We start from the raw sequence: 27,989 nt of genomic DNA, 5'->3' as shown, positions 1-27,989 counted from the left end.
CCCTTACGGGGGAGACTCCTAGCTGTTGGGCAGCGCTTTAAGTTAACTCGGATATTAGGTGGAAACCACTTCTGGTGTTCGCAGCCTATCTCCTTGAAGAGTTAGTAGTCCGCAAGACATCAGGGTTTAAGGAAAGATTGTTTCAGAGGTGTTGTCTTTGAGCTGATTGTATCTCAGCTGCCCAGAACAAGCTTCCAGCTCAGATTACCGTAGAACTCGACCAGAATTAATTCTTTCTGTCAGTTCTTTCTGATCACAGAGTTCCTTATTACCATAAATCGTTTTCTAGAGTTACAATTTGGATGTGAAACCACTGTTCTAGCCCAAGTTACGGAGGACTAGTGACAGGCAAGTTGGAATGGTTCCAAAAGCCTGCCTACCTTGCAAAACGCTTCAGATTCACAGAATTTCCTTTGTAAGAGTAAGTGACTGCTACCTAAGTTTCGATATATGAATGTGTGTGGAAGTGTCAACGTTTTGAGTAATATGGAACTCTCGGGGACAAATAGGGTCACTGCGAAACAAAACAAAACTGGAAAATATACTGTCGTCTTTCATCATTTGAAGAACTTGCTGAATAAACGTTTGCTCATTGTGTCCCTCCTCAAATTTTGATGATGATAATACAGTCGTTTGTGTTGGTTTTGGTGTGTGCAGCCTTAGAGGCTGAGGAGGAATGGCCTCACCGTATGTGTATCCTATTTGCCTGATCTTCTTTCTTGGTGATTTAATCTGTTTCAGCGGTTCTATGCTGAGGATGTTCTTATGTGCCTTTGGGTTCTTGTTTAGAGTTAATGAATAATCAAAAACTATTCCTAGTGCATAAGTAAGAGATATTGGTTTGGGTTCCAGTTCTCAAACAAAAATAGAATCCAAGCTCTTGGGGGCAGGGGAGGTGCAGGAAGGAAGAGAAGAAATTGGAAAAAGAGGATTGATATGTTAGGTAGGTATCACTGGATAGAGCATTGGGGAAAATAACCTCAGAGCTAGGAGTAAGAAGTGGAAAACCTGATGAATACCACTTGGCAGCTGCAGGATGTTAGGACGCTTCAACTTGGACTTAGAATGGGAGTCCAGAGAGTGTAAGTTGCACTCCACTATTTTCTCTACCCAGTAGAAAAAATACTGGGGCAGGTGAAACTTGAGTGGCTGACAAGAAGAACTGTGAAACCAAAGCTCTCTGAACACGTGGACCTCTTTTAAATGTCTACTAGTAGATAGCTTTTACCACTGTAAGTCTTGGGTAATGGTTAAGAGCATGAACTTTTAGAGTGAATGTTGTTATGGGAGCTGTGAGATCTTGAGCAAGTTAACCTCATTCAGGTTCAGTTTCCTCATCTGTTAAAAAAAAAAGGAATAATAACAGTGCCTTCTTTATTGGAGTGTTGTAAGGATTACATGAGTGCTTAGCGTATTGCTTGGCTCACGGGGAAGAACTCAGTGAATGTTACTATTATCCTCATCGTCATTATAGTTAATTAAGCATAATCGGATATATATTCATAAGGAATAGGTCCATCCAAACAGAATGAGTGAATGTATTACCATTCAGTGAGGAGCACAGGAGATAAAATGAGACTTTCATAAGCAGGAACCCTGAAGTTTTCTGCCCCTCTGCTGTCAATTTCCCAACCGCAGGCAACCACTGATCTGCCTTCTGTCCTTATAGATTAAATCGTCTGTTCTGGGATTGCATATAACTGGAATCATACCGTGTGTACTTTTTTCTATCTGGCTTCTTTCACTCAAAATAATGTCTGTGAGATTCAGCCAGGTTATTTGTATTAGTAGTTGACTCCTTTTTATGGCCTGGTAGTATTCCATTATATGGCTATACCAACTTTTCTTTTTCTTTTTTTTTTTATTGAGTTAATGATAGGTTACAATCTTGTGAAATTTCAGTTGTACATTAATGTTTGTCATTCGTGTTGTAGGTGCGCCACTTCACCCTTTGTGCCCACCCCCCACCCCACCTTTCCCCTGGTATCCACTAAACTGTTCTCTTAGTCCACATTTTTAAATTCCTCATATGAGTGGAGTCATGCAGAGATTGTCCTTCTCTAACTGGCTTATTTCACTTAACATGATTCCCTCAAGGTCCATCCATGTTATTGCAAATGGAATGATTTTGTTCTGTTTTGCAGCTGAGTAGTATTCCGTTGTATTATGCACCACATCTTCTTTATCCATTCATCTGTTGATGGGCACTTAGGTTGCTTCCATGTCTTGGCTATTGTAAATAATGCTGCAGTGAACATTGGGGTACATAGGACTTTTGGGATTGCTGACTTCAAGCTCTTTGGATAGATACCCAGTAGTGGAATGGCTGGATCGTATGGTAGTTCTATTTTTAATTTTTTGAGGAATCTCCATGCTGTTTTCCATAGTGGCTGCACCAGTTTGCATTCCCACCAGCAGTGTATGAGGGTTCCTTTTTCTCTACAACCTCTCCAACATTTGTTACTATTAGTTTTAGATATTTTTGTCATTCTAATGGGTGTAAGGTGATATCTTAGTGTAGTTTTGATTTGCATTTCCCTGATGATCAGCGATGAAGAGCATCTTTTCATGTGCCTATTGGCCATCCATATATCTTCTTTGGAGAAATCTTTTCATGTCTCCAGCCCATTTTTTGATTGGGTTGTTTGATTTTTTTGTTGTTGAGTTGTGAGAGTTCTTTATATATTATGGATATTAAGCCTTTGTCAGATATATACTTGCAAATATTTTTTCCCAGTTAGTGGCTTGTTTTTTTTGTTTCAGTCCTCTTCATTTGCCTTGAAGAAGCTCTTTAGTCTGATGAAGTCCCATTTGTTTATTCTTTCTATTGTTTCCCTTCTCTGAGAAGACATGGTGTCTGAAAAGATCCTTTTAATACTGATGTCAGAGTGTACTGCCTACGTTTTCTTCTAGAAGCCTTATGGTTTCAGGTCTCACCTTTAGGTCTTTGATCCATTTTGAGTTTATTTTGGTGAATGGTGAAAAAGAATGGTCAATTTTCATTCTTTTACATATGGCTTTCCAGTTTTCCCAGCACCATTTGTTGAAAAGACTTTCTTCTCTCCATTGTATGCCCTCAGCTCCTTTGTCGAAGACAAGCTGTCCATAGATGTGTGGTTTTATTTCTGGGCTTTCAATTCTGTTCCATTGATCTGTGCACCTGTTTTTGTACCAGTACCATGCTGTTTTGATTACTGTAGCTGTGTAGTATGTTTTGAAGTCAGGGATTGTGATGCCTCCCGCTTTGTTCTTCTTTCTCAGGATTGCTTTAGCAATTCAGGGTCTTTTGTTGCCCTGTATGAATTTTAGGATTCTTTGTTCTAATTCTGTAAACAATGTCATTGGGATTCTGATTGGGATAGTGTTGAATCTGTAGATTATACCAACTTTTCTTAATCATTCATTCATTCATCTCTTGATTAATATTTGAATTGTTTCCAGTTTTTGGCTATTATGTATAAAGCCAAACCACACAATTCTTTGTATGGACATATGTTTTCATTTCTCCCCATTATTTTTAAGCTCTCTTCTTAATTCTTACCTAAGATCCTTTTTCTATGGCATGCTTAAGGACCTTCCTCCATCAATTATTTGCTTTCTTGCAGCTTCCGTGGCTTCCTAGTGGTGCTTTCCCCTTGACCTACCAATGTTCTAAATCTGTTCTTCAAAAAAAATCAAATCAAAGAAACAATCTTCTCTTCACCGTGAGAGCCTGTTGAAGACAGTGTTCAGTATCTCTGGGTTTTACTGCTAGGTTCTAGTCTATTTCTTTCTGCCTGCTAGATCTCTCGATGTGGATGTCCTATATGTACCTCACATTCAACACCTATAAAACGGTAGCCTGTCCCTTTATGCCTCTCTCCACACCTCCCAACCTGCGTTTCCCAAAATACTCTGTTGACTAGTGGTACACCATCCACCCAGTCACTTAAGTCAGAAATCTCTTCCTCCTCCATCTGCTCCTCCTCCTCCTCCCCTTCTCCATTGAGTCGACCGATCCATTTGTAAACCCTTGACACCGTCCCTCCCTGTTATTACCCTTCCTCGTCTCTCATCTCTGCCGATGCAGTGCTCCAAAGTAGTGCTTTGCAAACTTGACGATGCGTGCAAATCACCTGCGGATCTTGTTAATATGCAAATTTTGATCCAGTAGGTCTAGAGTAGGGCTTGTGATTCTTCATTTCTAACCAGCTCCCAGGTGATGGCCATGCTGCCGGTCATTCTGTCTTCACTCACTCTCTTGGTAATGTCATCCAGTCTCATGAGTTTAAATACTATCTGTATGCAGATGCCCCAAATCTGTAGTAAATCTCTAGTCTGGACCTCTCCCCTGAACTTGGTTCTGTTCTCCATTTGCCTACCTAACGTCACCATTTGGATGTCTAATAGATATCCCAAATTTAACTTCTTTATACACTGAGTTACTAATCTCTCCTCAACCTGCTCCATGGCCATCTTTCTCTTCTTAATTAAAGGTAACTCTATTCTTTTAGTTGCTTAGGCCAAAAACTTAGAGAATCCTCAACTTCTCTCTCTCATAGCCCACAGTCCATCCATCAGCAAATCACCTTGGTCCTCCCTATCTGATATATCCAGTCTCATGACTTCTCACCATTTGTGCCATGTCCACTTTGGTCCAAGTCTGCATCAGCTCTCAATTGGGTTACTGGAGTAACTTCCTATGTGGCCTCTTTGCTTCCACCCTCATTTCTCCCTATATTCCGTTCTCAACTTCAGCCAGAGAGATCCTTTAAAAATATATTAGATCATGTCACTCCTCTGCTCAAAACCCTGCATTGGCTCCCTGTTACCTCTTTGACTACATCTGCTGCTCCTTCCTTCTGTGCCTCAGAAGGAAGAATGCCTCAGCCATTCTGATGTCGCTGTTCCTGGAATGCGACAGGCATGCTTCTGCCTCAGCTTTGCATTGTTACCTTTGTCTTCCGTCAGATACCTGCGTGGCTCACTCCCTTGCCTCCTGGAATTCTTTGCTCAAATGTCACTCAGTGAGGGCTTTCCTGACCGCCCGGTTTAGAATTCCAACACTGCTTATCCTCTTGCCCTGCTATGTTTTTCTCATAGCTCCATTACTTAATATGCCATGTATATATATGTATCCATCTTAACTATGTTCCCCAACGCTGGAATGTAAGCTCCATGTGACTAAGGAATTTTGACAGTTTTGTTTACTGCTTTATTCCCAGGATCTACAGCCTAGTAATTGCTCAAGAAGTATTTGCTGAACCATGATGAGTGAATGAGAGTTATTTCTAAAGTGCTCTGATAGGTTTCTCCCTATTTAAACCCTGTAATATATCCCCATTCTCTACAGGATAGAATCCAGGCTCCCTAATATCACATCTGAGGGGGAGGAGACCCTAAAAACAGTCTTCCAATGTTAACTTTTTTTAAAATTCTAGTAAAGTAAAAAAAGAAAAAGAAAACTTCTTTGTGGAATTTTTTGACCTCTCCCTAGTGAAATATTTAACTAAGACGGGTCTAATTAGGAATTCCATTATTACATATCTTTCTTTCTTTTTTTTTTAAGGATTGGCACCTGAGCAAAAAACTGTTGTCAATTTTCTTTCCTTTTTTTTTTTATTCTTCTCCCCAAAGCCCCCCAGTACATAGTTGTATATTCTGGTTGTGAGTGCCTCTGGTTGTACTGTGTGGGACCCCGCCTCAGCATGGCCTGATGAGTGGTGCCATGTCCGCACCCAGGATCCAAACCACTGAAACCCTGGGCCGCCGAAGCGGAGCGCATGAACTTAACCACTCGGCCACAGGGCCGGCCCTACATATCTTTATTTTCAATATAAGCAGAAAATATATGTTGAAGACAATAGTATGTCATATACAGCCAAACTTTCAGATTAAAATGAGCATTTGGAAATTTGCTACTCAATTCGATTAGTAGCTAGAAGCTTTTCACTTACTTCTAGGGTTTAGCAAGTGTGGGAAAAGTAGTATGAAGACTAATTTTAAATATAAGTTTTTTAAATTTTTAAATGGGAAGTAGTAGATGTCAAACATCAAATATTTTTTCCTTATAGGAAATTTAGTGAGTTTAATGCTTAATATTTTTTGTTTCTCAAACCTCCCTTGATGTCCCAGAAAGCTGATCATATGTGCACACCGCCCACGTTTTGCTTTGAGGTTCAGAGATGTTATACCCCTGAAGCCCAGGCCCCCGGTTAAGAACCCAGAACAAAGCATCCCCCCACAAAATAGTTGCTCAACAAAGTTCCTTCCCCTCTGAGCGAACATGGGTCATCGCAGAGAATTTTGTTAGTCTGTGAGGGAAGTTGCTGATTGTGGCTGTCTAAATTATGAGAGAGCTGAAAAATAGCCGTTTTAGAATTTTATCATTTTCACCTGTATCAGAAAGAGTATAGTTTATATTTCGTAAGCTACTAGTAGCATAAAACAGATGTTTCTTAGTGAAATTAACTCTCATGAAACCAGATTTGGTTTTGGAGGAAATGATAAAACCATAAAAGTAAGTAAAAATTCGGTTTTATAGGTGATGGATTAAAGTGCTGGTTCAAATTATGCTTCAAGTTATGCTTATCAATTATGAAACATAATTTCATTTTCTGAAGTTATGTTAAGAATGTTGCATAATTTCAAGACACAGAAATACCAAGCAGCCTTGGTCTTAAGAAGCAGCTTCTTGGGAGCAGACCCTGTGGCTGAGTGGTTAAGTTCACACGTTCTGCTTCCGCGTCTGAGGGTTTCGCAGGTTCGGATCCTGGGTGCGGATATGGCACCGCTCATCAGGCCATGCTGAGGTGGTGTCCCACGTGCCACAACTAGAAGGACCCACAACCAAAAATACACAACTGTGTACCGGGGGGCTTTGGGGAGAAAAGGGAAAAATAAAATCTTAAAAAAAAAAAAAGCAGCTTCTCGGATTTACAACCAGTTAAAAATTTCTAAATAGCGAAAAATCGTAAAAATCGTTGGATTCTGCCGTGTGTTTTGAAGGTGAAGCCATTAGGATTTCGTGATGGGGAAAGAAGGGCATTAAGGATGATTTGAGGTACAATTGTCCCCCGTTCTCCATGGGGGGTACATTCCAAGTGGGTGCTGAAACCACAACTGGTACCAAAGCCTCTATGTACTATGTTTTGTCCTATATGTTTATGTTTGAGGTGCGACAGCAGAACTAGCGCATATTTCTTTTTCCTTCTTCATATTTTTGTGGGTAAAAGATTGGTTCTTACCATAGATCTTAGCAACCTAAGCATACGATTTTTTTCCTTCCTTATTAAGTCGAGAACTTTCAGCTTTTCTCTTAGAGGAAGCACTTGATGGCTTCTCTTTGGCATACCTGAATTGCCAGCATCACTGCTCTTGTGCTTTGGGGCCATTATTAAGGAAAATAAGGGTTATTTGACTGCAAGCACTGCCATACCACGACAGTCCATCTGATAGCCGAGATGACTACTGAGTGATTAGTAGGTAGGTAGCATATTTCATGTGGATACACTGGACCAAAGGATGATTCACGTCAAGGGCGGGACAGCAGGACAGTGCGAGATGTCATCACGCTACTCAGGAGGGCGTGCAATCTAAAACATGAAATGTTTATTTATGGAATTTTCCGTTTAATATTTTCAGACCACGGCTGACTGTGGTTAACTGAAACCACAAAAAGTGAAACCACAGAGAAGGGGCTACTGTACTTGGCCCTGGCGGCTGGAAGAATGGAGGTGTCATCTGCTGAGGGCTTCAGGTAGATCAGGTTTGGGGGGGTGGCAAGATAGAGAGTTCAGAAAAAAAGGAAATTCCGTCTGATAGAAATACTATCTTGAGATAATTTGGCGTTTATCTGACATGTTAATGTTTGGTTAATGAGGTCTAAAGAATGTAAAGGCTGTGTTATTATTTTTTTTTTAAGATTTTATTTTTTTCCTTTTTCTCCCTAAAGCCCCCCGGTACATAGTTGTATATTCTTCGTTGCGGGTCCTTCTAGTTGTGGCATGTGGGACGCTGCCTCAGCGTGGTTTGATGAGCAGTGCCATGTCCGCGCCCAGGATTCGAAGCAATGAAACAGTGGGCCGCCGGCAGCAGAGCGCATGAATTTAACCACTCAGCCACGGGGCCAGCCCCCAAGGCTGTGTTATTTTTAAATAGTTTCTGTCAATCATAGTAACAGAATTATTTCAGGGGACTTCATTATTAATGTATGATGGTTCAGGTTTCTAATTCCTAACTTTCAGCACTACGTCTGGGATGTGGAAGGTGCTCAGAAAATGTCGATGTGGTGGGTGGCTAGTGTGTTTGTTAGGTAACCTCCTCTCCAGTGGGTACCACCTGAACAGAGCAACAGATGGAGCACAATCATTTCCACGTGTGAATGTCTGTGTCTGTCATAGTTGTGTTGGGAGATGTTTATATTGAATTTGTTCCTCCCACCAATAGATACTGTTCTTTTCCTCAAGAAATGGAGTTGTCTCCACTTTGTAAAGACGTTGAGAGCATCTGTGATTAACTAGCTCCTATTTAAAATACCTCAGGATCTGTGGAAACACAGAACAAGTAAGAAGACAAAACATCAGGAAGGGTCAATTGACTGTTTTCTCTAGACAAGAATTGACTGTCATGATGCAATAGATTGTTGTAACCCATATGGAGGAGACTGTGGCCACTTTTAATCTAGAATTTCCCACTGCGTTTTTTTTTTTTTTTTTTTTTTTGAGGAAGATTAGCCCTGAGCTAACATCTGCAGCCAATCCTCTTTTTGCTGAGGAAGACTGGCCCTGAGCTAATATCCGTGCCCATTTTCCTCTGCTTTGTATGTGGGACACCTGACGCAGCATGGCTTGACAAGTGATGCATAGGTCCATCCCTGGGATCTAAACTGGTAAACCCTGGGCTGCTGAAGCAGAACGTGTGAACTTAACTGCCGCGCTACTGGGCTGGCCCCCTCACTGCGTTTTTAAAGAAACAATAAATCAACCTTGTTCCAAAATACAATCTGAATCCCTGTTCTTTTGAAACTAAACCTTTGTTCATTGCTAAGATTTTTATTTTCCTTCTTCCTTTTCAATACTTATTTCTATAGCAACCATCCAGCTGATACCACTAACTTCATTGAAACAAAAAAAGAGGTTTGGAAAGTTAAAGTAATGACTTTTTTATTTAAAAAAGCCTTTAGTAGGAGATCCTTATTTGGAGAGAATTTGGTTGTGATGTCAATCCTTTGGTTTTGGTTGAACTGTTCCTTTTTATCCAGTCGGCAGTCATTAATACTTAAAGACAGCTTTCTTCCAAATGACTAGTTTTGCTGTGATGTCCAGCTGACCATTTCTCCTAGGAGCAGCAGAGTAGGAGGTGGTCGTATGCTTGGTGGCAGTGCTGCTGGGGCTGGCTCAACCTACTGAAGACGTGTATATGAGGCAGGAGACCAGCAGGGCTCAAATGCCAGCTTCAGACTGTTGGTTTAGCATCTGGCCTTGGGTAGGTCACACTGGCCAGCCAAATCAGTCCCCGGCTTGAGAAAAGCACTGTAGGATGAAGAATGGGGTCTCATTAAATGGAGTGGAAATAATGTGAGAAGGATGGCTTTTTATACCCCATTCTAACCCTCTCTGCTTTTCTTTACTTTGCTTTCCATACTCCTTGGCTTCTTGGAGCTCTTGCTTTAAGAGGAACCAGGCTTCCCCTGCCATGTAACAAACAGTCCTAGCTGAGCTGAGCTTCCCCTGAAGGACTGGCAAGGCTTTGACAAGCATAGGTTTCTTGGGAAGTTTTTTGCTTACCTGTAGAAACCAAGCTGCTCACTGACAGCAGCACAGACAAGTAGTAAAGTTCAGGGGTTGTTTTTTCCTATGTTTAGAAGGAAAAAGGCACTGTGAGGAATACTTGTCTTTTAATTGGAACACATATTTTAAATGTTTTTGCTGAAAGGATTTAAACAAAGGCACCGACTTAGCACGAGATAGAAGGCTTGCTGCTTAATGTGCCAAACCCAATCTAGCAGTCCCCCTGTTGAGTAATGTCCCAACTTTTTTGTTTTTTTAATTTGAGTAAAGTGGAATTCACCCAGAAAAAAGAAAAATCTCTCATGGAATTTTTAAACTACCCTGGTGAAATGTTTTAACTGTCACATACCTGATTAGGAATTCTGTCTCTACATATCTCTATTTTTAGTGTGAGTAGAAAATAAATGTTGTAGACTAATGGTGTATTATATACAGTCAAGCTTTCAGATTAAGGTGAGCCTTTAGAAATTCAGTATTTGAAAACGTACACAGTCACTTGCCAAAACTGTTAACACCACAGTGCAGACTCCTTCACCAAAGGATCCCACACCAAATATGGAAAACAGCCTCCTTAGTGCCCGTGGGACCGGGTCCATGTGAGTAAGCAGCACAGTGAAACCTACCAGGACAGCAGAACAGCGTCAGTTTACTAGGTTTGATCATCAGAAATACGTTCTTGAATGCAAACCTAAATAGAACGTGTTTCCTCGCTTTCCTACTGTGGAACAAAAATGCTCAAAACCTAGCCAGGCTAAGGTGGGTTTCTCTGATACAGGTCATGTTCTTATCATTGGCAATGCTGGTGATAATAACGATGACCATTTTCTGAATGATTCCCCCATTATCTCATTTAAACTTTACAGCAAAACTGTGAAGCAGGTATTTTTATCTCCGTTTTATTAGTGAGGGAAGGGAAGCGCAGAGAGGTCCAGTGACTCCTGTTGTTGTGGAGCGAATGTTTGGACTGGCCTCCCTCTGTCTCCACAGCCAGTGCTCTTCACCATTCCATGCATTGCCTCTTGTGGAGTTGTGATTTAGTGGGAGACTCTTTCTAGAATAGCGCCTAAGGCATTCAGAACTATTTTTTCGTCTTTAAAAAATTTAGACATAGTTTTTACTTAAATCACATATCACTCTTATAAGCACACACAAAGGAAAATATAATCAAAATGTATTAGGTTATTCTTGGGGCCGGCCCCGTGGCTGAGTGGGAGTGGTTAAGTTCATGTGCTCCACTTCAGCGGCCCAGGGTTTCACCAGTTTGGATCCTGGGCACGGACCCAGCACCCCTCCTCAAGCTGTGTTGAGGCAGCATCCCACATAGCTCAACTAGAAGGACCTACAGCTAGGTACTGGGGGGCTTTGGGGAGAAGAAAAACAAAGATTGGCAACAGATGTTAGCTCAGGGCCAATCTTTTAAAAAGAAAAAATTCTTGAGGCTGTCCCAGCAGCATAGTGATTAACTTCATGTACTCCAGTTCAGCGGCTCGGGGTTCGCAGGTTCGGATCCCGGGCATGGACTTACACACCACTCATCAAGCCGTGCTGTGGCGGCATCCCACATACAAAATGGAGGAAGATGGGCCCAGATGTTAGCTCAGCAACAATCTTCCTCACCAAAAAAAAAAAAAAAAAGCTATTCTTAAAACTTCTCCATGTTTCAGAGCCTGGCTCCTCTGTATCACTCTTTGATTTTAAGCTGTCAAGGTCCCTATTTTTCTACCCAGTATCATCTGCTCAGTAGCTACGTATTGAATGAGTGAATAAATCTGGTATTTTTATAACTATAAAGAATTTTATAACACCAATAGTAATTATTTGTATTTAACTTAATTTGGTTTCATATTTAAACTGTAGGACAACTAGAAGAGTTACTAAGGAACTTTTTAAAAATTTCCTTCACCTGAATTTTAGATGTAACTTTTTTGTTAAGTTTCACTCTGTTAGCTCCTGAAGAGCTGCAAGTCCTATCTTATCCATTTTTGTTCTGTCAGTGTTTTGGCAAATAGTAGACACTTAATAAGTGCTTGACAGAATGCACGCTTACCGATTGTGAAGAAAGTAAAGATGATATTACCAACCAGGTTGGTAAGGAGAGGTTGACTGCAGTATCGAGAAGAACTGGGCCTAGAAGTCAATACGCTGGGTTGTACATTAATTTATTACTTGTTAGAGGAAATCCACACTCTAAGCATAACACTGGAAGGCACTAACCCTTGAATTCAAATCCTAATTCTGGCACTAGCTTCATTTGGCTCCAGGCAACTCGCTGCTCTTAAGAACCTTGGTTCCTGGGGCCAGCCCAGTGGCACAGCCATTAAGTTCACATGTTCCGTCGGCCTGGGGTTCGCCGGTTTGGATCCAGATGCAGACATGGCACCGCTTGGCTAGCCATGTTGTGGCAGACATCCCACAAATAAAGGAGAGGAAAATGGGCACTGATGTTAGCTCAGGGCCAGTCTTCCTCAGCAAAAAGAGGAGGATTGGCAGCAGATGTTAGCTCAGGACTAATCTTCCTCAAAAAAAAAAAAAAAAGACCCTTGGTTTCTTTGCCATGACTGCAAATTAATGCTGTAAAACAGCCCACAAGTAGTATTAAGAATTATTCATATTCAAAATTGGTGGACAACTAATGTTTATCATCTTTCTAACTCATGTTAATTTGATATTTTGGTGAAAAAATATTTTGTCGCAATTCTGGCCTTCTGAGTGAGGAAATGTGCCCTACTGCACTTAAACCTCCTGTAATAGAAGCTGGCGAGTTTGAATTAGGCTAATTACAATGAGTGTTACAGTTTCTGTTCCTTCTCTGTCACTTAAGTGTATTCTCAGTTTTCAGATTTTTTTAGAAATTCCACGTTTTTAGAGCTGCGATTTTTTATTTTGAATGTATCAAATTGCATTTGCTTCATTTGCCCAATGACAAAGTTATTAACTGACTGACTTTTTCTCCCAAGACTGATTTCCATCCTAGAATCTGAAATAACATGTCGGATCATAACCTAGTCGAGTGTGCCTGTGTCGCCTCAGCCTGCAGACTTAGCTCACGCTGGGCTGTTGGGACCGGTCTCTGAGGAATCCGTAAATTGAAACATTGGTGCCCTCGTTGTCTCCCATTTAATGGCTTCTTAGACTAGAAGAAATATGTCTTGATTAAAAGTTAAACTCAGTCTGCCCCAATCCCAGCTATCCTCACGTATTGAGATTCTTGACTTTTCAAAAAGGTGAAGCAGGTGACTGCCATTAATAATAGGGGAAAGACGATGGGGCAGGCTGCAATTAAACATGTAACAGAAAGCACAGAGAGCACCCGGACCGTCTCCACAGGTGAGACACGTGCGTGCTGAGCCACCAGGTGAGGGGTTGGCTGGGGAAAGAACTTACCTTAGCAGAACAGAGAGCTGGAGGACCAGAGTGGTGAGCCCAAGCAAGAACACAGTCACTTGGCTGCATGGGACACGGCGAGTTATGTTTTACGTTACTTGTTTAGTGATAAAATGGCTTAAGAAAACAAATTCAGGTTCTCTTTCATGATAATGTTACATTAAGCCACAGAGATTAAGTTTTAAATATAGCAAAGATGGATTGAGATCCATCCCACTAGAACAAAATTGTGTCTAATAATCACTCAGCATAAGAGCTCCCATTTCTTATGCTCCTGTATAACAGGCAGTATTGATAATGGTCTCTAAGGAATCTTTAGAACCTTGGTTCCTTCAACATGAGTCTAAATTAATGCTGTAAGACAACCCACAAGTAATTGTAAGAGTTATTAATATTCATAATTAGTAGACAAATGTGTCAAAGATTTTTTATTCACTTTCTCATTTAACGTGCACAAAATCCTGTGAGGTAGGGACTGTGGTTCTCAATTTCATAGATGAGGAAACCGAGACTAAGAAAGGTTAAGTGGTCTTGTCAGAGGACAAGCACCTAGTAGTGGGTGGTAGAACTAGAATTTGAACGAGGTCTGAGAGTCCTAACCAGGCCCCTGTGCTGTGCCAGCTCTGCACAGTGTGACCCAAGTAAACCCAGAGGTGACCCACCTACCACTAGTTACACGACGACCAAACCAAGTCTGCTCTTCCTGCTGAGACAGTTTGGAAATTATTTTGAGATTACGTGTACGTAGTTTCCATGCACAGAAGAAAGGCTTCCTCGTTAACTAGTAGCTCTCTTTCTTCACCATAAGCTGTATTATTCACCTCCGTTATTTATTTTATTAATCAGTTTAGCACTGAATGACTTTAGGATATTTGTAGAAATCAAATCTACTCTCCAAAGACAAAGATTTATCCCCAAGGAGGGTACTCAAAAAAATAGGCAGTTTCAAAATGTGCCCCAGATTGTTTAAAGCAATGGCCCATTGTTAGAACTAGAATATGCTTAAGGTGACTATTTTGAAAGGAACAGCATCTTATTAGAGGTGTAAATTCCAAGCCATTGTCAAGCCAATCACGTTATTTAACAGGTCAACAGTTAATTACAGTGAGCAATGTGAAATGTGACAAGAAAAGCCAAACAGTTGACTATTTTTTTTAAGTTAATGTTTTAAAAACTGGCTTAATGTTTACAAAATGCCTTGTTAATGTTTTAAAACTTAAAGGGTCTGTGATTTAAAAATATAAAGTGAATTTTAGTTAAATTTTAAGACTGCCTCCGGAAGAAATTAACTTTTTGTGGTACAGAGCTGGGAAGGGACACTTACAGCCTGAGCCGATGAGATCTTGGCAGCCAGCAGTGTAGATGATAGGCTGTGTGAGCCAGACAAAAGTGAATCATGGTGACACGGTCCTTGAGCACCTGGAGCAAGGCAAGGAAGATCCAGAACAATCCTGTTAGAGCTTCCAAACCACTTCTACATGCATTTTCTGCCTGCCGTGTCCCCCTTCCCTAATACATACTCTTCAAGGATGCAGAGGAAGTACTCTCCCATGGAGAGGGACAGATCCTCGTTCTCTTAAAGCCACCCTGACATGTGATAGGAGCTCACTGTAAGTTAATTCTTTTGTGGCTTTGAGGGTCTAGAGTCTCGTCTGAGCTCAAGTTGGCTGTGTTCACAGTGAATTGATAGAACAGAGCAGGATATTTGAGAGGTCAGGAGTGTGACAAGGAAGAAAGACAACTACCTTTAAGCTAGATATCACCTTCCCCCAGCTCCATCCACTTCCCTTCCCCTGGGGAAGACCTGGAAACCTGAGCTCATCCCCAAGGCCAGGGAGGGGCTCCAGGCTTTTTGTTCCATCCTTCCCTGAGCAGGCGCAGCTCCCTTGGGGCCTGTACCTCCTGCCCTCAGACTTACTATTCCTCCAGCTCCCAGCTCCCTCTCCTCTGGAAATGGTGCTGACACTTGAGATGGGTGGGGCTGGAACTGACACAGCTCCAGCTGAACCTAGCCCCTCCGCCATAGTCCTAGAGGTCATGGTCAGCAGCTGGCAGGACACCCTGATTTCCCTGTGGGCCCAGGGTCCTGTGGGGATGTTGCATTACCACCACCCCATAATACCACAGGTACTTTGTGTGGAAATTGAGGGGTAGGGGTGGGAGGGGTAGGAACAAGCCGCAAGTGAACCCTGGTACCATCCTGGGGATGATAATAGAAAGGTAGAATATTTAAATCATTCTTAGCCAATGAGCTCAGTTTTTAACGCCATGTGGAGCATTCCTGACCCTTGTCTCCTTTGTTTACTATCAACAGTGAGCAGTGTCCCTGTGATCCCTACCTCTGTGCTTTGTTTGGAGAAGGCCTCAAATATTTATTGAATAAATGTTCCTTATTTCCATTCTCACTGACTGTTCTTACACTGAGGCACTCATGACTTTGTAACTGGCCTTTCTGGCTTGTTTTGCTCCTTCCACTCAATCCAATGGCTTCTCCACCATCAATACTATCACTTTCCTCACAAATAACAGCTACTATTTATTTTAAAACTGTGCCAGGCGATAATGCTGAGCCCCTTGCCATGTCTTACCCTCAAAATAACTGAGATTGGTTATCATTATCCCTATTTTACAGATGAGGAAACTTAAGACAGAGTTAAGCGATTAGATCAAGCTCATACGATCAAGTAAAGGTTTTAACACCCATATCATACTGCTTTTTAGAACCCTGTTGCCACTCCATTGCTCAGAAACCTTCAGAGGTTCCCACTGACTAAGAGATTAAAGTTCACATTCCTCATCTCCCCAGCTAGGAGGGCTCGTTTCCAATCTACACAGCTCCAGTTTGTCTCCCATTTTTCTTTTTGTTGAGAGAGACCCTAGGAGTCAAGAAACTTAAATTCTAGCTCTGGTTCTGCCACTCACTAGCTCTGTCCAACAAGAGCATAGAATCAGAGCCACGACTGAGTTGGTGAACCCAGCCGACTGGTCTGAACACTACTGGCCTACAAATAAATGGTCCTGACACAGATCTTTGAGTGTTGGCAAGTCTTACAAGTGCACAGGGAGGTGTTTATAGCCTTACTTTCCAATTCCTTCTCAACCCATTTTATCTTTGAGATGTTTGTAATACTGAAAAATTAGAAAAACCTAAATGTCCAATAATAGATTAACTGGAAAAACTAAATGTCTAAAAATAGCTTATTATTTGGAACAAGCTAAATGCCTTTGGCTCAATTCTTTTTTGTGGTGAGGATTAAAGGAAAATGTGTGTGAAAGTATTGTATAACTTAAAAAGTATCATACAGCTGTTGATTTGTTTATTGTCATTCATTATATTTCTACAGTAATTATAAAAATACTTTAAACTTTACAAGTAATTCCCCAAAAGATCCCAAAATGCTTTGAGCAATTCGGCATCCCTGGAGTTATATTTATAAGCTCTCATAATGATTATTTTGAAACATAGTTTGAATATATAAAAATACTTTTTAAAAATTTCCCAATAGCAAAAGTATTTTTACCATTGATAGTTAATAAGGGATGTTTATCAAAGAAATAACCCAGAACTGAGTGATTTGAGTTTGAAATGGAAAGGTGCACTGAGTCCCAGCACAACGAATGAAAAAGACTGCCACTAAGACACACCATTGTGGCATTTCAGAGCACTGGGGATAAAGAGAACATTCTACAAATCTTCCAAAAAGAAAAAAGTTACATAAAAAGGAACAAGAATCAGAATGGCATCAGACTTTCAACAGCCGTATTGGATGCTAGAAACAATGAAGAAATGCATTCATAATTTTAAAAGAAAATTATTTCAACCAGTAATTCTCTCAATTAAGCTACTCGTCTCTGAAGGAGGAATAAAGACATAATCTAACTTATTTTATTTCCCATGTGCCTTTTATTATGAAGCTACTTGAGGATATGCTCCAGAAAAATCAGGAAGTAAAACAAAAGAGACAATGATGCGGTCCTAAAAAATAGGGGGTCTAACTCAGGAGAGAGATGAAAAATATTTCAGAATGACGCTGCACAAAGGATTAGAGATTTTCAGTCCAGATTAGAGAGAGAGTTCTAGAAGAAAAAGCCTCCAGGACAAAACAGATTCAGTAGAGTAATAATATTTGGTTGAACCATTTGAAATTGATGTTTTTGTAGATTAAAAAGTTAACCGATAGCAACGTGATACGCAGCATTAATAATAGCTACATTCATAGTGTTTGTTATGCGAAAAGCAGTGTTAGGTACTATACAGGTATTGTCTCATTTAATCCTCAGAACAATGATGAGGTAGGTACTATTATTTTCTCTGTTTTAAGACTGAGAAAACTGGGACAAAAGAAAGGTTAGGTTAGGATCGGGTTGCCCAAGGTCATCCAGCACATATAAGTATTGGAGCTGCCATTTGAACTCAGGCAGTCTGATTTCAGAGTATAGATTCTTAACGATTATGGTATATAGGCATGAGAATAGAGGATCCTTTTCTGTGGAATCTGACCAGTCCCAGGAGAAAGACCTGCAATACCGACAGCCAGGGGACCATACAGTGAAGCCCACTGTGCACAAGCCCTGCCTGCCTCTCAGGACTTCCTATCAGCTGTTTTTTTTTTTTTCCCCTGCTTTATAGCCCCAAACCCCCCTTTACATAGTTGTATATCTTAGTTGCAGGTCCTTCTAGTTGTGGGATGTGGGACACCGCCTCAACGTGGCCTGACGAGCGGTGCCATGTCTGCACCCAGGATCCGAACCCTGGGCTGCTGCCGCAGCGGAGCGCATGAACTTAACCACTTGGCCACAGAGCTGGCCCCCTATCAGCTGTTTTTGAAGGAAATCTAAAATGCATCATTAGTATTGGTGGAGAGATAAGAGAATGCATTGGCAAAACAAGAACAGAATACCATGAAAAGGAACGTTCAGAGAACAGAAGTCTTAGAAATCAAATATAATAGCAGAAATGAAAAGCTCAATAGATGGATTGGTGGATGAAGTTGAGGGTATCCAGAAATTAGAGCATGAAAGTAAGAGGTGGGAAACAGACGAGAAAAGAAAATTAGGAGATCAGTCCAGGTGCCTCAGCTCTAAATAATAGGCATTTCCAAAGAGAACAGAGAAAGTGGAAGGCAGAAAATAATCCATGAAATTATTCAAGGACATTTTCCAGAACTGAAGGTTATGAGTTTTGAGATTGAAAGGGCCTGCTCAGTGCCCAGAACAAGGGGTGAAACTAAAGCCACTAGAAAACGTCATTGTAGAATTTCAGAACACAGGGGACGAAGAGATCTTACAAGCTTCAAGGGAGAAAAGAATGTCACACAAGTCACAGAATTGAAAGTGACTTTGGATTTCTTACTATTAACACTGCAATCTAGAAGGAATGCCTTCAAAATTCTGGGAGAAGATGATTTTCAACAGACTAGAGATAACCTGTGTGTATATGTGTGTACGTGTGTGCGCGTGTGTGTACACATGGAAGTTTGGGAGTGGGTAGGGAGGGTATATGAGAGCTGATCCTCACAGGTCATAACAGAAAGTAAATAGGCACTGTTTACACTGGATCAATTAAGGAATGGCATTATAAGCACCTAATATAGAATTATGGTAGAATCTACTGGAAGAAATAGCTGAAAAAGTTAAAAGTGGTTGCTTTTAAGGAAGCTGAGTGGAGGGGGAGGGGTTGGTGAGCAGGATATGGTCAGTAGCTATTGGTTTTCATTATGGGCCTCTGTCACCCTGTGATTTCTAAATCTATATACATGAATTTGTTTAATAAAATTTTAAAATCACTCGTCTTGCATTACTTCATTAGGGTTATGGAAGGATCAAATGGAATAATTGGTATGAAAAAGTTTGTGAATTGTAACAGTTATTCAGTTAAAAGTGATGATAACGATCATGGCTAAGAGGCAGAATACTGTTTTGTGGGGTAGGTTGTTTGGGAGTTAGATTTGGTAGATGATGATGTCGTTGTGTCAGTTAACTATGGCCACAGTAGTGCAATCACACAACTTCAGCAGCATACAACAATAGATACTCATTTTTGCTCTTGAGTCTAGAGTCGGCTTGTAGGTTTGCTGATCTGAGCTGGGCTCAAGTGATGTCACCTGGGCTTGCTTGCGTGTCTGAGCCAGTTTCTGTGGTTTGGCTGGTCCAGGATGGCCTCAGCCACGTAGCTAGAGGTTGGGTATCTGTCAGGGGAAGCACTAGCTCTCTCCCACGTGTTGTCATCATCCAGCAGGCTAGCCTGGGCTTGTTTTCGTGGCAGAGGCAGGTGTCCAAAAGAGGCTGCAAGTGCACAAAGCCTCAAAGGCCTAGGGTCAGAACTGGCACACTGTCACAACTGCCACATTCCTTTGGCCAAAGCAAATCACGAAGGGTAGGAAGGAGATTCCATCCCTTTATGGTAGGAGCTGCAGATTCACACTGAAAAGGAAGGGTGGAGAATTGGGGCCATTTTTGCAATTCATCTAGCATAGTCATTGAAGCCAAATATTTTTATCCATCTACTTGGAATGAGAACATGGAAGGACATCTAAAGACTTGTAACTGAATTTATTTTCTTTTTCCTTTGTAGACAATAAGGAAGATATCTGAGTTTTCCAATTAGATCAACAAGTTCAAATTCTTAGCATGGAGAATTCAGAGAAGACAGAATTGGTTCTCCTTGCCTGTGGTTCCTTTAATCCTATCACTAACATGCACCTCAGGTTATTTGAACTGGCCAAGGACTACATGAATGGAACAGGTAGGAACAGTAACCAACAGTAATGGGGTTTAGGGGTGCTGGCCCAGTGATGCCGGCGTTAAGTTCACACGTTCTGCTTCAGCGACCCAGGGTTCACCAGTTTGGATCCCAGGTGCGGACATGGCACCGCTTGTCAAGCCATGGTGTGGCAGGTGCCCCACATATAAAGTAGAGGAAGATGGGCATGGATGTTAGCTCAGGACCAGTCTTCCTCAGTGAAAAAGAGGAGGATTGGCAGCAGATGTTAGCTCAGGGCTAATCTTCCTCAAAAAAATAAATAATAGGGTTCAGGACACATTACCCCAAAATATGGCATATTGGATATTTTAAGCTGAAGGAGTTTGAGAAAAGAGCAAAATCAATAAGGTCACTCTGACGTTTCCCCCACCTTTCTCCCTGAAAGCAGGTCATAAAACCCTCATGTGAGAGGTGCCCTCCCTCTACCAGGAGGAAAGGAGCATCTTTATCTCCAAAGAAGCCAAACGGACAGGCCTTGCCGAGTGGCCCCCAGTTTACTGCGCTTGCCCTGTACTCTTTGCCCTGTCATATTTCTCCATGACTGTCCACTCTGCATCAAACCTAGCATGAATGTTCTCAGGTTTAACTATTTCTTGGGGTTCTCATGTTAAATAAATTGGTATGTTTTTCTCTTTGTTTTTAAAGATTGGCACCTGAGCTAACAACTGTTGCCAATCTTCTTCTTTTTCTTTTTCTGCTTTTTCTCCCAAAATCCCCCCAGTACATAGTTGTATATTTTAGTTGTGGGTCCTTCTAGTTGTGGCATGTGGGACGCCACCTCAGCATGGCCTGGCGAGCAGTGCCATGTCCGCGGCCAGGATCCGAACCAGAGAAATCCTGAGCCACCGAAGTGGAACATGCGAACTTAACCACTTGGCTGTGGGGCCAGCCCCTGTTTTTCTCTTGTTAATATGTCTTTGTCAGTTTAATTTTCAGACCCAGCAAGGGACCCTAAGAGGGTCGAGGAAAACGTTTTCCTTTTCTATATACACACAGATTTCTTTTGTTTCATTACATAAGTGATCATGCTGTATGCCAAGAGATAGATGGATGGATGCTGAAACTCACTATAATCCTAATAATCAGGGAGCTAAAATAATAAATGAGATATATTTTGCCCATCACATTGACAAAAATTTTTAAACTTGATAGTGTCAAGTGTCAGAGGTTGGGGAGAAATGGGCTTTTGTATGCACTATAGGTAGACAGTACAAATTGATTAAGGCTTTTTACAAGGCAATTTGGCAATATCAGTCGAAATTTAAACTGTGCAAGGGAATGGGGAATCAGTGTTTAATGGGTGCAAAGTTTCCGTTGGGGAAGATGAAAAAGTCTGCAGATGGACGGTGGTGATGTACAATGTGCATGTCCTTAATGCCAAGGACTGTACACTTAAAACGGTTAAAATGGTAAATTTTATGTTATGTATATTTTACCACATGAATGAATGAATGAATGAATGTGTGAAGAAACCTGAATCCCTGTTTACAAAAATAAAGTGAAAGGGGATCTGTGATTATAAAACCATATTGATGATCATACTTCCTGTGCATAAAATGTAATTTGTTATACCTTATACCAAATCTAACTCTTTATCCAGGAAAATATAAAGTTATCAAAGGCATAATTTCTCCTGTTGGCGATGCATATAAGAAGAAAGGACTCATCTCTGCCCATCACCGAGTTTTCATGGCACAACTTGCCACCAAGAATTCAGAATGGGTGGAAGTTGATACGTGGGAAAGTCTTCAGAAGGAGTGGGTAGAGACTGCTAAGGTGCTCAGGTATTCATGGGGAAAGCGACTTTGTGAGTTCGTGGAAATACATTGGGGGCTGTTGTGGCTTTTTACCATGTTTCCATGCTGCCTGTGTCTGAACCACAGATTTGCAAAGCTGTCACTCGATTTGGAAAGGCTTGGGCTGTGCCCTTCCTGTGTGAGGTTCCTGCATGCTGTGAGGCACAGCAGAGCCCACGTATTCCTTCGTCTTTACGTCTTTCATTACATTCTGAGATGTTTGCACGCTCGTTACTATGTTAGAGAATATGCCTAGAGAAGGCTGCCTGGCCTGTCTGTGCCCCAAATGAGAAAGGCAAAGTTGTAAGACGATGTGACCGTCATCAGTCTGCTTAGGTATTAAAGAGAGAGGCAGAGTGAGCTGCTTCCTGATGAGCAGAAAGAAGTGGGAGTGAGAGCCTGGTTGGCAGTTCTGCCAGGTCCTGGGCCCAGGGCACGAGATGCTCAGTGTCTGGCTCCACCTTGCTGCCTGCTGCCAGCGGGCCTGCAGTGACAAACTTCTCTAGGGCTTTGATTTAAAGCAGCATTTCTCAAGCTTTTTTAACCTGTGCTCAATTGGCCAAGAAGATTTCGTCAGGCGTTCTCTTCTGTATTTTGAATTATAAACAAAATTTTTGTCACTTTCCACAATAAAACTTTAATTATAACAACAAAAAAAAAGATGAGAAGTTGTGATGCTTGTCATGGACAGACCTGAGTTTAGGTACTGCTTCCATGACAGCATAAGGGGTTGTCACAGATCTCTGTGCTCATAACTTTGAGACAGTTCCAGTTAAGGATTCAGAAACCAGAATGAGTAACATCTAATTATTACTTAATATTGTCTTGAGTATAAAATAAGGGCTTTCTGACAAACCTTTCTGTTTGTCTGTTCTTAGGGTTCTGAACCTTCTGGTTCTGACTGTAGCAGTTGGGGTTGATATAGGAACTAGAAACCACTCTGAGTATTTTAAGCAGAAGGGGATTTAGGTGCTTATGCAGAAGTTGTTGAAAGGACTAGAGGAGTGGAAGTGGGGTTTGTTTCAAGCTCATACCTCCTCAGCTGCAGTCAGAGTTCAGGAAGCCCTTCCTGCCCCTGCGCCTCCAGTGCTGCTGTGAAACTCCTAGGCTCCTAAAGCTGGTGACTGGAGAGTGGAATGAAGTCTGCCCACCATGCTCACGCTGTAAGACATTGCTTGTCAGGCTCTACAGCTGCAGAAGGATGGCCTCTGCCTCCCTTCTGCCTTCCAAACCTCTCATGAGTGAATCTCATCAACAGAATCTGGATCACATCCGCAACCTGCTGCAAGGACCTCTGGGAAATGTGTTTAGGGTAGGATCGGACACTGAGCCAGCAGACAATATCTAGCACAGCGACTTATCAAGAGGCCTGACTCTTCAGGCTTGTCAGGCAGAAGAGAGTCTCCCCTGTTCATTGGCTAGAAAGTCGCCCATCAGACATCAGGCTCCTGCGTCCCCACCTTACGTAGCCCTCCTCAGCTCCATGGTAACCCTACTGTTCATCACATACTAACTCAGCAATTCAAGAGGGAAGGGATTTAGGGGCATAAAGGACCCATAGTTGGCTCCAAGTGTAGCTCATGTTACTTGGGTAGCTTTTCCCAGTAAGGAGGCATTGGGCCTCCTCCTGCCAGCCCGGAATAAAGCTGTACCCAATGCTGCCTGTGGTCCCTTCCTGTTAGGCTCGGCCACTTGTCCCGCTCTGGGACCTTATCCTTGGCGTTGTGGTTCTTCATTACCAGGTCAAGCGACCCTCTTCAGTGGTCAAGAGAGGGCTCTGGAGCCAGACTGCCGGGATTCAAATCCTGGCTCTGCTCCTTATAAGCTAAATGGCCTTGGGCAAATTAATCAGTTTTCTCTTCTCTCAAGGGGACTAATAAGCAATTCTGTTATAATGGTGGCAATAATGTAGTTGCTTCATAAAACCAAAACCTTCACTCAATGAAGTTGTTATTGAATGCCTTGTATCTTCCAGGGTCTCTCCTAGGAGCTGGAGTTATAACTCTAAGCCTTCACTTCCTCTCCATTATGGGAATAATAATAATAATAATATTATTTATGACATGGGATGTCAAGAAGATTTAATCAGATAATCCATGTGAAGGATTTAGTGTACTTCTTAGCGTATAATAATGTTACTTTTTGGGGCTGGCCTGGTGGCGCAGCGGTTAAGTGCGCACATTCCACTTTGGTGGCCTGGGGTTTGCCGGTTTGGATCCCAGGCGCGGGCATGGCACCACTTGGCATGCTGTGCTGTGGTAGGTGTCCCACATATAAAGTAGAGGAAGATGGGCACAGATGTTAGCTTGGGGCCAGTCTTCCTCAGAAAAAAGAGGAGGATTGGCGGCAGATGTTAGCTCAGGGCTAATCTTCCTCAAAAGAAAAATAATAATAATACTGTTACCTCTTGTTATTATGACAGACACAGAAAGCCTAGGATAGTAATAGCTACCATTTGGATTCCCCTGCCTTCCATTCCCCATAGCCAGTCCCCAGCACTGCAGTGTGATGGCCAGCATCCGTTCTGACCCGGCAGTACTGTGTACTGGTCGGCATCCATTCTCACTGGCCAGGCATTGTGTGTACCTGTGGTTAAGTGGTTTTAATATCGCCCAGCCTTTAACATTGGATCAGAGGCTCTTAGGCATCTCCTGAGGGACGATATTTTAGTTACGCATTGTGAGAAAAAGGAATGTTCTCTTGCTTTTTTGTTTTATAGACACCATCAAGAGAAACTAGAGGCTAGTAGCTGTGGTAACGAGCAGGGCTCACCTGTGCTGGAAAGGCCTGGACGGAAGAGGAAGTGGGCTGAACAAAGACAAGATTTTAGTCAAAAGAAATCCCTAGAGCCAAAGACTAAAGGTCTGTATGTTTTACCAGGACTTACCGATTAGAGTTGTATTTTTGTTCATATTCAAAGTGTGTGGGTACCTGGAAAATGCACTCTGTTAGTTCTGTGACGGGAGAGGGAGGGTAAAGGCACCCTGAGCTTACTTCTCCTGCAGAGGTCTGTAACTTTGCAGATGTCCTAGATCTCTTTCGAGAACCTGAGTCCTATAAAAACTATGAACCCTCTAGCCAGAAAACCACAAATACAGATTCATTTTCATAAAGGGAGTTATTAGAAAAGCAAACCCTAAAGCTGTGTTTTCTTCTTCACAGGTGTGCCAAAGGTAAAGCTGCTGTGTGGGGCAGATTTACTGGAGTCCTTTGGTGTTCCCAATCTGTGGAAGAGTGAGGATATCACCCAAATTGTGCGAGACTATGGGCTCATATGTATTACTCGGGCTGGAAATGATGCTCAGAAATTCATCTATGAATCCGATGTGCTGTGGAAATACCAGAACAACATTCATCTGGTGAATGAATGGATCACCAATGACATCTCATCCACAAAGATCCGGCAAGCCCTCAGAAGGGGCCAGAGCATTCGCTACTTGGTACCAGATCTTGTCCAAGAATATATTGAGAAGCATGATTTGTATACCTCTGAGAGTGAAGAGAGGAATGTCGGGGTTATTCTGGCTCCTTTGCAGAGAAACATGGCAGAAGCTAACTCATAAGAAATTCTACAGCCTGATATTTTGGACTTCCCTTTTGGGAATTTGAAACAATCTAGGTGTTTGTAACTGGGGAAAGGAATTCTGATCCTGTTTCATAAACTAAAGCTTGAAAGTTTGGGATAAAATCAGTAGTAAATGAAAATCAGGTTTATCTTATTATCAGAAGTTGCTAAGATGAATGTTTTCAGTATGGTCTTTTTTTTTTTTCCTACAGAAGGTACAGATCTCTTTATCTTTAAAACAAGAGATTAGCAGCACTAAAACCAGAACATTCAGTCAAATTAACTACAAATAAGAAATCAAAAAGGATATCCTGGCTTTACCACATAAGAGAAGCTAAATGTGAAAAGCGGGAGTCCATTTAAAATCCTGAGTTTAGCTATGGAGGGAACTAACATTTTGTGCATGCCTATTTCTGGGCAGTCTTCACCAAGGGTGGCCAAAGAAGTAATTCTTAAAATAGAATAGTTTTATGGTTCATGAAAATCGTTCTGTGACAGAAACAGGTCTAAAGTTAACTTTCTAATGAAAATAGAATAATTTACCTTTTTACAATTTATATTTCATACCTACACCACTCTAGATGAAGGATTTATAACTCTGCAGAAGAAAAAAAATACGTAATTGTGCAATTACGTAGTCAGATCTGAAACCATGATTTACAGGAGGAAAATGTTGGGCCAGCCCTGGTGGCCTAGTGGTTAAGTTCGGCGCACTGCACTTCAGTGGCTTAGGTTCGATTCCCGGGCATGGACCTACACCGCTCTATTAGCAGCCATTCTGTGCTGGCAGCCCACATACTAAAAAACAGAGGAAGATTGGCACAGATGTTAGCTCAGGGTGAATCTTCCTCAGCAAAAAAAAGGAAAATGTTAAATAAAGCTGGCAAATGTAAATTCTACAGCTCTTGACTTATTCTTACTAAAGTCAACAGGGCAACTTCTCAGAGATAAGGAAGGATGCAAAGCCTGGCACCCAGTAGGTTTCAGTCTCTGCTGAATGAATGAAAAGTTAGGATGTCAGGTCTGAGAGATGAGCATCATTCTTCCCCTCCTTACCTTTTTGGAGTTTGAGTTGGAGCAGCACTGAAAAATAACAATCTAGAATCAGATGAAACTATCAGAATTTGATTGATTTCTTCTCCTGGAAAACTACACTCAGTTCATCTGAATCGTTGTGTGAACTGCAGAAAGGTTCTGTTGTTAGAAACTTCTCTTATACTGTGGTGCCTTCTTACCCAGAAATGCCCATACCCTGCTCAGCTGTGAGTGCATTGACCTCAGGACCCACTGAGTAAAGCATGTGGGAGCTCTCCCAGGAGCCCTGGTTGTGGTGAAATGATCCCTTGTTATACTATTTATGGATTAACAACTTTGTACATAGAACAAGCTACTTGGCTTCTTGTTCCAGTACCAAAGATGCTGCTGATGCCATAGCCTGATGGCATAGTTTTAGGTATCCTCAAGGACAGAACTTCCTCTTTGGCTAATGGAAATTAGAACAGTGAATTTCACAGGGGAATAAATATTAATAATTGTTGTGAATTCCACTGAGAAAGGAAAATATGCCATTGTTTACCCCCTACCAGAACTTTTTCATAATTTGCTTTCGTAATGTGAATTTTGAGTTTAGGAAATGTGTAAAGCTGGTGTTTTGTTTGTTTGTTTGATGCTGGTGTTTTTTTTATGTGTTGCACTCCTTTACCCCTTAGGTTGTTTGTATAATTTCAGTGGAGCCAACAAACTTGAAACATCTTCTACTGGCAGCTTCATTCAGTTGAACATACAGCACGTGGAGAGATTTGTTGTTGTTTCCTTGTTCAGTGGACAAGTGTGAACAGCAAACGTTTTAGACAGGAGTTGTGGGTTCTCCTTGGTAATCAGGGTGCAGAGGTTGAGCCAGAGATGTGATTTAGGTTCCTCTCCTGGCATCAAAGGATGCTCTTCCTTTTTCTGCCATCTTGACGATCTGACCCCAGGGTGGAAGGAAGCATCCACACAGGTCAGCATGCAGGGTAGTTGGAAAGCTACTATCTTCCTTACCCAACCTCTCTGATTCACTTCTCTGGGAGCCCAGAAGTCACTCTATTATGAAATGGGCTCCTTTAACTTTTATCTCTGGGGGCCGCGGGGCATTCACTCCCCTGCCATTCTCATAATTGTTCCCAAATGATCGCAAACGTTCACACAGCGTCCACCCAACTGTGAGGATGCTAAACAGTGTCCATCTCTGCATTCTGTGCCTACTTTACCAGTGGTGCCCTTTGAATTTCACAATACCAACACTTATTGAGCACTTACTGAATACTGGGCATGTGCTAGGGAGTGCCTTATATCATAAAGAAACTGGCATGATTAGGTGATGGGTGTAAATGGCAAAACTGAGTCTTGAATGAGCAGTTTTTCTTCAGGCCTGTGCTCTTAACCTCTTATTTCCTTCCGCAACATATTATCGTTCAAAGAATGACGTTTTAGCCAAATCTTGACATTTTCACCCACCCTAAGAAGATGAGTACAAATAAATAAAACTTTCAGCAGTATGATAGTCCAGTGGTGATGTGCGATGTGTCCAGACCACACAGAAGATCTCAGTTGAGCTTGGTCAATGTTGGCAGTTCCTTGGAACTAGAGCAGTGAATACCCATCGGAGGGAGGAGATGCTAAGAGCCATAGTTCGCCCTGAGCCAGCAAAAGAAAGAAAACGCTCCCAGATG

General features: G+C 41.8%; 1 protein-coding gene across 5 annotated transcripts in view; it reads left to right on the top strand.

Annotated features, from left to right (window-relative positions):
• The window catches only part of NMNAT1 (nicotinamide nucleotide adenylyltransferase 1), a 28,347-nt gene extending 527 nt beyond the window's left edge, over positions 1–27,820 (top strand). For 2 of the 5 annotated variants that reach the window (XM_005607545.4, XM_070245747.1), the window contains exons 2-5: positions 19,729–19,899; positions 21,518–21,701; positions 24,433–24,575; positions 24,876–27,820. In XM_005607545.4, the coding sequence (XP_005607602.1) occupies positions 19,785–19,899; positions 21,518–21,701; positions 24,433–24,575; positions 24,876–25,276 (843 nt within the window). In that variant the 5' untranslated portion in view covers positions 19,729–19,784 and the 3' untranslated portion in view covers positions 25,277–27,820. 5 annotated transcript variants of the gene reach the window in all.
• Positions 27,821–27,989: the final 169 nt, after the last annotated feature.

This window comes from Equus caballus, chromosome 2, assembly GCF_041296265.1.
Source record: "Equus caballus isolate H_3958 breed thoroughbred chromosome 2, TB-T2T, whole genome shotgun sequence".
In the NCBI taxonomy this organism is placed as follows: Eukaryota; Metazoa; Chordata; class Mammalia; order Perissodactyla; family Equidae; genus Equus; species Equus caballus.
This window is presented reverse-complemented; position numbering and strand designations above follow the sequence as displayed.